Genomic DNA, 12,360 nt, shown 5'->3' on the forward strand with positions numbered 1-12,360 from the left:
GCGTGCGTATTTTTAATTAATTTATGTTCACTGCTTATTCAGAGCTCCATAGCCTATGGAGCCTCTACTTGTTTGTTCACACGGCGTTTGGTCTATGATTCAGGCCGGTACAGAGATATTTGCATATTATATATGCTGTATGCATTGCATTGCATGCCATTATGCATAATAAAATATGCAAATTATCGTCCTGTACCCTGGCTCTGATATATAGACAACCGTTTCAACACCTCTAAGTTCAGCGCAAAGTCAGTGTAGAATACACATCGCCATCTATCGGCCTGATTTTGACTTTATTAGTATTTACGCAGCGAGAAACTGTGTCAGGCAAATTATTTAGTGTTCAAGCGGATATCGGGATTCATTTTTCATGTCAAGGCTACTGCGACGAGGTATGTATACTCTTCATTTTAAAATGACAATTTTCAGTGATAGCGCTACACAGCTGCCGTATGGGTGGTAGAACTCTAACACGGCCTCTATTGGTGAATTTAATAATTTGGATTAATGTTACGTTTAGCCAGATAAACAAGACAACTCACCTCATATATATATTATATTGAGACATCGGGATCAAAGTTTTAAACGTCAAGCTATTTCGTCAAGCCATGTCCTATCCAATCTTTCTAATTAAAAGGATAATACTTCAAGTAAAAATCACTACTTTTAACCACTCTTCGAAGATACTTGAGCAATTTATTAGGTAGCCATGTATCGTTGAGATCCTATGGTTTTGCCGTACAATTCGTGGTGAGCACAGGTATTGCAGCCTGCCTACCGTACCTAGCGTTTAATTGAAGATAAAAATGTCCGATAGTAAATCCTTACATGAACTTAGGTCAAATCTGAAATGTGAAGAGTGATGAATAAAGTGTAAAAATATCATAATCGTCGTTATCTGACAGACTGTCGCTGCCTGAACTTACACTTGTCCCCGTACTACACTACAACCTCGGTGGTAGCTAAGCACCATGTCTCGGTCGCACTAATTCATGCACGCAAAGTTTCCAATCGTAGTAGATGCCTCGTGAACGTCTTTAAAAAGCCATTAGAAAAATCTGGTCTTTGTGTGGAATTCGTGCCATTCCAGCTAGTGGGCTAGCCATGGGTCGCCGTTCCGGCCACTTTTGTTGTATAAAACGCGGATCCGACTAGCTCTCTGTAGAAATTCGCATTATTAGAGCTTGGCCCAAAAAGTTCTGAGCGGAGCATAGAGCATAAATCTGAGTTATTTAACATGAATTTAAAGTTGTTATGTTGTTGTAAGCGACAGCTAAACAGTGTGCGAGTATTTTAATTTAATAATCTGTTCGATGCTTATTCAGCCTGCTGCCTATTGGACGCGATCTACTGTTGTTCACCACCTCTAGGTCACGCAAAGTCACGGATAGAATACACATCGCGGATATCTATTCGGCTGATTTTGACTTTATTAGTATTCTACCAGTAGCCTGAGAAAACTGCCACGATGATCTTTAGTGTTCAACGAGATATCGGCATTCCTATTTTTCATGTCAAGCTTAGCTGCGACGAGGTTATACTCTTCATTTTAAAAATGAACAATTTTCACGTGATATAGCGCCTACACAGCTTACGTATGTTGTGTAGAGCACACATTCGCATTCTATTGGTGAATTTATATTTGATAATGTTACGTTAGTCCCAGATAAACAGACAACTCACCTCATAAATTATGTATATTGAGGACATCGCGGATCAAGTTTTAACGCAAGCTATTTTCGTCAAGCAGTTGTCTATCTCAATTTTTAAATAATAAGCCTAATACGTGGTTCAAGAAAGATACTCGCATTTTTACCACGCTTTCGAAAGGATACTGAACCCAATAAAATCCTGATTAAAAATTATTTAGGTCCATTTCATTTATCTAGGCTCGTTACCCTTCTGGGCGAGCAAGTTAGCAGCTGCCCTACCTAGGTTTTGATAGTAAATTTGGAACGTAAAATCCCAAAATGCAACTTAGATTAAAGGCGATAATGATAATTGATAGACATGAAGTGTGTATATCATAATGTCGGACACTGTCCCGTCTACACTACCATCCTCGGTGGTAGGACTGCCACAACATGTCTGGTCACTACTCATCAGCGAAATCGTAAAATCTTGCTCTTCCATATAGGGATTTGCTCGAGTTACGACACTGCGCTTTTCTTCACATGAAGCCTCACTCGTCGCAACATGAAACGAAGCCCTCGCACCATATATATATAACCTCGTTAGCCGCTTGTCTCGCCTAATATTACAGACCCGTTACGAAACACCATACACCGCACACAATGAGAAAACCATAAGCTATAAAAAACAACAACAAAACACAGCACGGGTCAACATCACACAAGGGTTGACAGGTGGCCCCCATCGCTGCTTCCAGTCTCCAGCCCGCTCCAACTATCGCTGCTGAGGGCGCCCTTGTCGGCGCCGCGCGCACCGCAATGCCGACATCGTCACAAGTGCGTCGTGTAGCGGAACTTGGGCGCGGTCTCGTCGGCTCTTCCGTTAGTCGCGCTCACGCCCTCGCCGCCGCGGTGGCCGTTGTCGACAACGCCGCCGTTCGGCTGCGTGATCGTGTACGCGTTATTGTCGTAGGACGCCTCCTCGGTGCTCTTGCGCGTCGACGCGCCTCGTCGGCAACAGCAGCACCAGGCGCAGACGACGACGATGGCGATGAGCGCCAGCACGCCCGAGCCGCCGATGGCGCCACCTAGGATGTAGGCCGTTAGATGTTTGTCGGCTACGGGCGGACGCGTGTAGTGGCATTGCAGCGTCGAGATGTTGAAGTCGACGATGCTGTAGCGGTCCTGGCCTGCCTCGTCGAAACACGTGCTTGCCTCCAGTACGTGCTGGAAACTGAAGCGGAAAGCCCGGTCGTGAGGAAAACGTTTACGAATAATACTTAGTAGGAGCGGATTAGACCGAAAGAAAATGTGAGGGTAATGATAAGAGTTATTGATTGGGATGAGGATGAGAATGAGGATGAGGATGAAGATGAGGATCAGCATGAAGATGAGGGTGAGGATGAGGACAAGGATAAATATGAGAATGATAAAATGATAATAATAAGGATAATGTGAAGATAAAAGTTAACGTTAATCTTAAGGTTAAGATTGCGATTAATATGGAATAAATGACAAGATGAAAATTTCGCGAGGATGTTTGTGGCGAACATCACGAATTCTGTCCAGTCGCAAGACTCTCCTTGAAATTCAATTTCAATTCAAAATCAAATTTTAAATGCGCCTATCCGTCTACGTGAGATAACTACACCTCTTTTGAATAGTGTATAGTATAAGTCAGTCGATCAAGCGAGACCAGCCTATACGTATTTATTTGCGTGCACGTCGAAAAAAATATAAATGTCGAATTTATATTGCTAAGCATTCTCTTTTATAGCGTCCTAATACAGACGTGATTGGCTAGTGATCTGGCAATCATTCTGCGCAGATAGGTCAATAAACTGGATAATATATGTTTACGAAGTAAATTATTGCAAATGCAAGAATGGGCTTTAAGAAAGTCCACGCTTGCCTAGTTCATTTGGTACATGACTGTTGACGTGTGTATATCTTATTACCTTAGGATAATGCACAGATTAGATTGCGGGTTATTGTTATTAATAATGTAAACGTTAGAGCAGCGTCGAAAAGTGATTTATCGTAATTGTTATGCCTTGACAAGTCAGATCAACACAACGACCTTAGTACTCATAAATAGACAGAGACCATATAGGTCGGGCAAGAATGACTATGCGTGACACTGTACTAGGAATGAATATTTAATTATACTTAACTTAATTTCTTTATTATATTTACTATATTTTTTATATACATGCCTCATATAATGATCATCCAATATCTTTACTCCGCCGTCGACGCATGCGCCAGAGCCCTGCAATCCTGCAAGAATCGTCTGGTGGTCATCTAAGTAGGCGTTGTAGCGTCGACGACTAAACTTCTGCATCCAGTAGATGAACCAGCGATGATAGCAGTCGCAGAAGAAGCGCGAACCCTCGATGCTGATATAGAGGATCCGATTGAAGCGCAGTACATCCAGCGCCTCCTGGCTGAACGTCTCTAGCTGGTTGTGGTCGAGGTCGATGTAGATCGACTGTTCTGATGTCGCGTAGGGGAACAGTGGCGCCACGAGCAGACGAACGCTAGTACCTGTTGAATTGTATATGCACATGAATATACAAGCATAGCACGGGACCGAACCGATCGAACCGAACCGACTGAATCGACCACACCGAATCGATCGCAATTTCACCCACTACTCTAATGGCTAGGATCTATGCGAGAGGATTCTGACAGGCAAAATAATCTTTTACAGTGGTTATTCCGACTAACGTTAAATTTCAAACCGCACGGAACAAATCAGGTATGCATAGGCCCGCGTAGCCACTCGGTGTTAAGTTTTCTGTAGACTTCCGGTCATTTTCTCAACGACACGACTTTCGCATGCGATCGATCTATTGACGTGACGTCACTCATGACGACAGCGCTGGCGTGTTGAGATAGTGGCTTAGTGCGATGGTACCTATGTCGATCACATACACGTATCAGACGTTCTGAAATTTTTGTTAAGAGATTTTGCGTGACTGTTCTATTATTAATTTCGTTTAACGGTTAATAGTAAGTATATAATATGTCACATGCCTAGTCATATTCCACCAGCAGTCATAGCAGAGTGGCGCAGTGGAAGCGTGCTGGGCCCATAACCCAGAGGTCGGTAGATCGAAACTACCCTCTGCTAACTTTTATATTACCGTTTAGTCTAAAAACATCAATACAAATATTCCTTGATGAAAATGAAAACAAAAAAGAAACTCACTTGAAATTTTCATATCTAGCAGCTGAGTGGCGCAGTGGAAGCGTGCTGGGCCCATAACCCAGAGGTCGGTAGATCGAAACTACCCCCGCTAGTTTTTATATTAGGGCCTACCGTTTAGTTTACAATTGTCAAAAAAAATTTCCTATATCTAAATAAAATAAAAATTAAAGACATTCTTTAGTTTATACATATCAGCAGAGTGGCGCAGTGGAAGCGTGCTGGGCCCATAACCCAGAGGTCGGTAGATCGAAACTACCTTCTGCTAATTTTTATATCAGCGTTTAGTTTATAATCGCAAGAAAATTTTCCTATATCTAAATGAAATAAAAATTAAAGACATTCTTCAATTTAAACATATCAGCAGAGTGGCGCAGTGGAAGCGTGCTGGGCCCATAACCCAGAGGTCGGTAGATCGAAACTACCCTCTGCTAAATATTTTTAAGATTAGATTTTATGCAAACGTAAATTAAAAGAAAATGACAGCGCTTATTTCTGAATACATAGCAGCAGAGTGGCGCAGTGGAAGCGTGCTGGGCCCATAACCCAGAGGTCGGTAGATCGAAACTACCCTCTGCTAAATATTTTAACGATAATATTTTGGCCGTGGCTACGCGTCCGGTTACCGGACACCCAGCTCCCAGGCTACGCGTCCGGTCAAATATTTCTTATGTGACCCCAACTATATATTTTTCAGTAAAAAACAATATACAGTGAGTTTTTACCATAATATTACTTACCTTTACGTATTTTATAAAAAAAAAAACGTTTTTGTAACTTTTGAAGCAATAGAAAACCCAGTAAAATCAACGAAAATCACATCACTTATTTCTGAAAATATAGCAGCAGAGTGGCGCAGTGGAAGCGTGCTGGGCCCATAACCCAGAGGTCGGTAGATCGAAACTACCCTCTGCTAGTTTTTATATTACCATTTAGTTTACAATCGTCAAGAAAATGTTCCTATATCTAAATGAAATAAAAATTAAAGACATTCTTCAATTTAATTTTGATTTCCAATTGATCAAGGAATATTTGTTTTATTTTGCATAAACTAAACGGTAATATAAAAGTTAGCAGAAGGTAGTTTCGATCTACCGACCTCTGGGTTATAGGCCCAGCATGCTTCCACTGCGCCACTCTGCTGATATGTATAAATTAAAGAATGTCTTTAATTTGTATTTCATTTAGATATAGGAAAATTTTTCTTGACGATTGTAAACTAAACGCTAATATAAAAACTAGCAGAGGGTAGTTTCGATCTACCGACCTCTGGGTTATGGGCCCAGCACGCTTCCACTGCGCCACTCTGCTGATACGTTTAACCTTAAAGACAATTCCTAATTTCACATCTATATCAGCAGAGTGGCGCAGTGAAAGCGTGATATATATATATATATATATATATGTTCTAGTATATATTCTCTTAAGCTTGTAGTGTAGGCTTGAAGCGAAAGTCCTGTGCGGAACAGATGTCTAAACCACCCATTGACCGATAAATAGAAACCAACGGCTGTTGTCATGATTTTTATGAATTCTCTACAGCACGGTTTTTAAATAAAAGCGTACAGCCACACCGTAGTATAACCCCAAGATATCGATGTGCAGAAATGTGTGCGCATTCGTTCGTTCATTCGTGCGTGCGTGCGTGCGTGTGTTTGTTTGTGTGTGTGTGTTTGTTTGTGTGTGTGTGTTTGTTTGTTTGTTTGTTTGTTTGTTTGTTTGTATGTTTGTATGTGTGTATAGGATTCATTTTTCATGTCAAGCTACTGCGACGAGGTTATACTCTTCATTTTAAAATGACAATTTTCACGTGATAGCGCCTACACAGCTGCGTATGGTGTGTAGAACACACATCGCCATCTATTGGTGAATTTATATTTGATTAATGTTACGTTAGCCAGATAAACAAGACAACTCACCTCATAAATATTATATTGAGACATCGGGATCAAGTTTTAACGTCAAGCTATTTCGTCAAGCATGTCCTATCAATTTTTAAATAAAAGTATACTTCAAGAAAAATACCACTTTACCACGCTTCGAAGATACTGACCCAATTTATTAGGTCCATTTCATTTATCTAGGGCCGTACCCTCTGGGGAGCAAGGTAGCAGCTGCCCTACCTAGGTTTTGAAGTAAAATGAAGTAAAATCCTTAATGAACTTAGATTAAATGGAAATGAAATTAGAATAAAGTGTATATCATAATGTCGTTATCTGACAGACTGTCGTGCCTGATACACTGTCCCCGTCTACACTACACCTCGGTGGTAGCTGCACACATGTCTCGTCACTACTCATGCACGCAAGTTAGATGCCTCGTGAACGTCTAAAAAGCATTAGAAGTAAAATTGGTCTTGTTGTGGAATTGTGCCATTCCAGCTAGTGGCGTAGCCATGGTCGCCGGTCGGCCACTTTTGTGTATAAAACGGGATCCGACTACTCTGTAGAAATTCGCATTATAGAGCTGGCAAAAGTTCTGAGCGGAGCATAGAGCATAAATCTGTAGTTATTTAACATGAATAAAGTGTATGTTGTGTAAGCGAAGTAACAGTGTGAGTATTTTTAATTAATATCTGTTCGATGCTTATTCAGGCCTGCTGCCTATGGACGCGATCTACTGTTGTTCACCACCTCTAGTCACGCAAAGTCACGTAGAATACACATCGCCATCTATCGGCTGATTTTGACTTTATTAGTATTACAGCAGCCGAGAAAACTGGGCACAATTATTAGTGTTCAAGCGAGATATCGGGATTCATTTTTCATGTCAAGCTACTGCGACGAGGTTATACTCTTCATTTTAAAATAACAATTTTCACGTGATATAGCGCCTACACAGCTACGTATGTTGTGTAGAGCACACATCGCCTTCTATTGGTGAATTTATATTTGATTAATGTTACGTTAGCCAGATAAACAAGACAACTCACCTCATAAATATTATATTGAGACATCGGGATCAAGTAGTGTTTGTTTGTTTGTTTGTTTATTTGTGTGTGTGTGTGTGTATCTTTCACGCTCTCCTCGTCCTCCATGCACCTCTATGTCTAACCTTACCTGTTATCGTCAAGCGCACCTCCTGCGACTTCGTGTCCTCCTGCTTCGTCAGCTTCGCCGAGAAATTCTGAAAGGCCGTGTCGGTGATCTCCGTCAGGTGTCTGCCGGTGACATAGAGGCTGCTCAGCTGCGGCATGACTCCAGCAAGCTGATCGGCGAGCGTCGAGTTCTTGATCTCGATCGCGAGATCTCGGAGGCGCGGTTTGCCGGCGAGCAGCGCCACGTAGTCGATCGTGAAGCGTGGCAGCATCGGCAGGTCGTGGAAGCGCAGCGTGACGAGGTTACGCAGCGCTCTAGCGAAGCCTGCGCTCACGCGGCGAAGGTTCGGCAGGTAGGCGATGCGCAGCGACTCGACGCTCGACAGATTCGCGAAGCTGTCGTCGTCGAGAGCCTCGATCTGGTTGTGCGACAGATTGACGTCGCGCAGGGACATCGTCGGCTCGGCCCACACGTGACGCGGCACGGCGTACAGCTCGTTGTGTGACAGATCGAGCTCCTTCAGGCCCGACACGGCGGCGCCGCGCGCGCCCTCTAACGACGAGATGTGATTGCGCGACAGGTTGAGGCTGCGTAGGTTCGGCAGCCGGTTCTCGCGCTCGTTCGTCGGGTAGAGCAGCGGCACGCCGACGATGTGGTTGTCGCTCAGGTCGAGCCTCGTGAGTGACGCGAGCCGTACGGTCGTCGACAGAAACTGCGAGATGCGGTTGCCGCTGAGGTCGAGCTGGCCGAGGCGCGGCAGGCGCGTCAGGTCGACGAGACTGAACGTCGTGAAGTTGTTCTGCGCCGCGTCCAGGTACTCGACACGCGAGTGCTCGAAGAGACGCGTCACGCGGTTGCCACGCAACGAGACGCGCGTCAGCTTGCGCAGGTTGGCGAAGGCGCTCGTAGGAATATCGGCGATGACGTTGTGCGACAGGTCGAGCGACTCGAGCGAGTAGCCGACGTCGTAGAAGAAGTCGCGCTCGACGCGCCCGATCGTGTTGTGCGACAGGTCGAGCTCGCGCACGTACAGTCGCTCGCTGTCGACGGGCAGCTCTGCTATGAGGTTGCGCGCAAGGCTGAGCCTCTTCAGCGGCTTCTGCTGTGACGTCAGCAGGATGAGCGCCTCTAGCGGGAAGCTGAGCAGCTCGTTGTTGCTAAGGTCGAGCAGCTCGATGTTGGTGAGCCCGCGCGTCGTCAGCGGCGACAGCGACTCGAGACCGTTGCCGTCCAGGTAGAGACAGCGCAGCGAACCTAGCGGCTCGAACAGGCCATCGGCTAGCGACACCAGCTTGTTGTCGGCCAGCCCGAGGTACTGCAATTTGCCGAGCCCCTCGAAGGCGTCCGGCGGCAGCAAACTGAGCTTGTTGTCGGCGAGATTCAGGTAGACGAGGTCGCCCAGGTTAACGAAGGCGCGCGGGGGAACCCGCAAGAGGGCGTTGGCGCCGAGGTTGAGATGAGCGAGAGAGTTGGCTTTGCCGATGCGATTGAATAGCCCGACGGCGAACGACGTCAGCTCGTTGTTGTTAAGGTTGAGCGACTCGAGTCGCGAGAGACCGTTAAAGAGATTCTCGGGCACGTCGGCGAGACGGTTGTGACTGAGGTCGACGCTTCTCAGACGCAGTAGTCCGCTCAGCAACGTCTCGTGCACCGACTCGATCTTGTTTCGTCCCAGCCGCAGCCGCAGCAGCGCCTTGTTGGCGGTCAGCAGCGACGCGGGCAGCTCGCCGATGTGGTTGTCGGTGAGATCGAGCTCCCAGAGTTCGGCGAGCGACGAGAAGGCGTCGGCGTCGACGACGTGCAGGTCGTTGTGTCTCATCTTTAGGTTGTGCAGGCTGACGAGCCATCGCAGCGCCCCTGCCGTCAGCTCTCGCACCTTGTTGCCGGACAGGTCGAGCGTCTTCAGCGAGGTGAGGTTCGCGAAGAGCTGATCGCTGAGCGAGTGAATCTGGTTGTCGTTCGCGTAGAGCTTCTCCAGCTGACCGAGCGACGAGAACGCGTCGTCGTCGACGTCGACCAGCGCGTTCTCGGCGACGTTCAGCTCGATCAGCCCCGTCTGCGTCGCCAGCAACCCCACCGGAAGCTCCAGCAGCGCGTTTCCGTGCAGGTACAGGTAGGCAAGTGATGTCAGCTCGCCGAGCAGGTCCGCCGGAAGCCACTCGAGTCGGTTCCCGAACAGGGAGAGCTCCTCGAGGCGGCTCAGTCCGGCGAAGGCGCGCGGGTCAACGGTGCCGATCAGGTTATATCCGAGGTAGAGACCGCGTAAATACGCGGCCGCTGAGAAGGCACGCGCCGGCACCGACGCGATGTGGTTCGACTGGAGGTTGACGGAGATGAGATTCGTTGCGTTGGCGACGTCGAGCCGCGGTACGTCGCGCAGCAGGTTCGCGCGGAGGTTAAGGTCGGCGAGAGCCGGGCCGGCGGCGCTCAGCGCATGCGCGTCGACCGACGTCAGCGCACCGTAGTTGACGCGCAGAACGTGCGTGTTGACGCCGCTGAGCGCGCCCGCCTTCAGGGTGTCCGTCTCCGTCTCGGTCGCCGTGAGCGTGTTTATCGTGCCGGCGTGCCCCGACACGGCGCGAAGGATCTCCGTCAGGTTACCGCCGCGGCAGTTGATGCGTTCGCTCGACGAGCACTGGCAGGTGGGCAGCGCTCGCATGAGGTCGGTACACTGCGAGGCGGCGGGCCCCGCACGCAGACACGCGCACAAGGCGCCGACAATAACGATGCGCACGATGGCGGTCATCCTAGGTGCGCTCACCTGCGGGACGGGAGTACAGGTAGCGTGATTAGCTAGAGTGTTGGTACGAATATAAGTGACCACCACAAAACAGTGCTCGACAACGAATACTTGTATTGCTCGTCATAATAATAATATAAGTTGTAACAATAGTGAAATCATTTATTATTAATTGTTATTTCGTTTGGGCTTGATAAACTGCTGGCAGTACACCGACGGTATATCTGTAACCAATACCTGGTTCTAAGCATATTCATGACATCTCAAGTCTGTAGCCAGTGCTACTTCTGCTGTTTTTTTAATAATGCGAGCCGATCTTAGTAAGGAAAATATTACTATAAATGTTAAAGTTATTACATTAATACTGGTCCTGTTATTGCTAATGGTTATTATAATAATTAGTATTGTTGTTATTATTATTATTATTATTATAATCATCATCATCATTATTAGCAGCAGCAGCAGCAGCAGCAGCAGCAGCAGCAGCAGCAGCATTATATAACCATATTTACGAGGATTGCAGTATTGCTAGTAGCCGCACACGTTTCCTTCAATTAACTGGCCGATATTTTATGACTTCGCACGTAAACAGTAGGCCCTGATTGAATACCTCTGTAATGATTGTTTTTGCATTTTAATACAGCGCAAAAGTTCGCACAAAAAATAGCATCGTGCCGCTTCAGTGGCAGTGCATTTTCCCCAGGGGGAGAGTTGCCGTAGGCCTATAAAAACACAATAATCAGGATAATGCGAAATGTCAGAAGCTGTCAATCTGTATAACACTTTCGCATAGCGCTACACGAAGCTACGTCTATGTTCATGCTGATATACACACTGCGCTTGAATGGTAAGTGTGTTTGACGCAATTTCTCAACCGATTGACGGCGGAGTAGAATATAGTAAACGTCGGCCATTCGTGAGTGTTCAAGCAAAACAATTGCTCTCCCCAACACACACGGAAACACCCGCACACATACAAATACACACAGAGTCCACTAGAGAATAGAAGCTGAAGCGGAAACCTGAAACGTCGCATACTCATTTCAGCCCTCGGCACGTTTTGATACGGCATATGATATATATATATATCAGAAGTAGATAATAGGGAATCTATTATCTACCCCCCTCCCAATTAATCTATCCCTATATATATACCCGTGATATATGATACATCATATAGAGATACACACATAAGATACTCTCCCGTGAGCTTCCCGATAGTTTCGGACGATCGGTTTCAGTGCAAATTCACGTTTACTCTCGAATCTTGTACCCAAATAATATTCCATCTCCCGGTAAGCCGGTTTGGTACTTGAATATGCAACATACGCGGACACGGCAGAAGCCATAGAAATAACATACTAGTCAAGCCATATTAGCTATACTAGTATATGTTTCCATGACAGAAGCAAACAACGCGATATGGTTACTCCTTTCGCACCACAGAATCGGTTCGCTGTGCAAATACTGTGCACATATTATGTGCTATTGGTGTCGTTACTAAGGTACGGTGTCATTGACACGACATCGGTGCACCATGCCGGCAGCATTCCATCGATCGTTACCCCTACTAATATATGCATGCGCGCATATATATATATATATATATATATATATATATATATATATATATATATATTAGTACGACACGTACTAACGTACTTACGTACGTAGTACGTTACGTACTACGACGTAGAGTACGGTTAACGTTACTTACGTACGTAACGTACGGTAGGGTAA

The 12,360-nt window shown here is 46.0% G+C and overlaps 1 protein-coding gene and 7 non-coding genes across 8 annotated transcripts; 5 read left to right on the top strand and 3 right to left on the bottom strand.

Moving 5' to 3' along the window:
- Positions 1-2,223: 2,223 nt before the first annotated feature.
- Positions 2,224-10,311, bottom strand: LOC106810252 (chaoptin-like; the record flags this gene model as incomplete). Its single annotated transcript, XM_014813543.1, has 3 exons — positions 2,224-2,865; positions 3,848-4,178; positions 7,902-10,311. Coding segments are annotated over 3 exons (3,144 nt in total), but the record flags the coding sequence as incomplete, so codon positions are not given.
- Positions 4,696-4,767, top strand: Trnam-cau. Its single transcript has one exon. It is a non-coding gene; the product is annotated as a tRNA-Met (tRNA).
- Trnam-cau lies at positions 5,039-5,110 on the top strand. Its single transcript has one exon. It is a non-coding gene; the product is annotated as a tRNA-Met (tRNA).
- Positions 5,205-5,276, top strand: Trnam-cau. The gene has a single exon. It is a non-coding gene; the product is annotated as a tRNA-Met (tRNA).
- Positions 5,351-5,422, top strand: Trnam-cau. The gene has a single exon. It is a non-coding gene; the product is annotated as a tRNA-Met (tRNA).
- Trnam-cau lies at positions 5,687-5,758 on the top strand. The gene has a single exon. It is a non-coding gene; the product is annotated as a tRNA-Met (tRNA).
- Positions 5,914-5,985, bottom strand: Trnai-uau. Its single transcript has one exon. It is a non-coding gene; the product is annotated as a tRNA-Ile (tRNA).
- On the bottom strand, positions 6,082-6,153 carry Trnam-cau. Its single transcript has one exon. It is a non-coding gene; the product is annotated as a tRNA-Met (tRNA).
- Positions 10,312-12,360: the final 2,049 nt, after the last annotated feature.

The sequence above is a fragment of the Priapulus caudatus genome, unplaced genomic scaffold (genome assembly GCF_000485595.1).
Source record: "Priapulus caudatus unplaced genomic scaffold, Priapulus_caudatus-5.0.1 Scaffold424, whole genome shotgun sequence".
NCBI classification, from domain to species: Eukaryota; Metazoa; Priapulida; class Priapulimorpha; order Priapulimorphida; family Priapulidae; genus Priapulus; species Priapulus caudatus.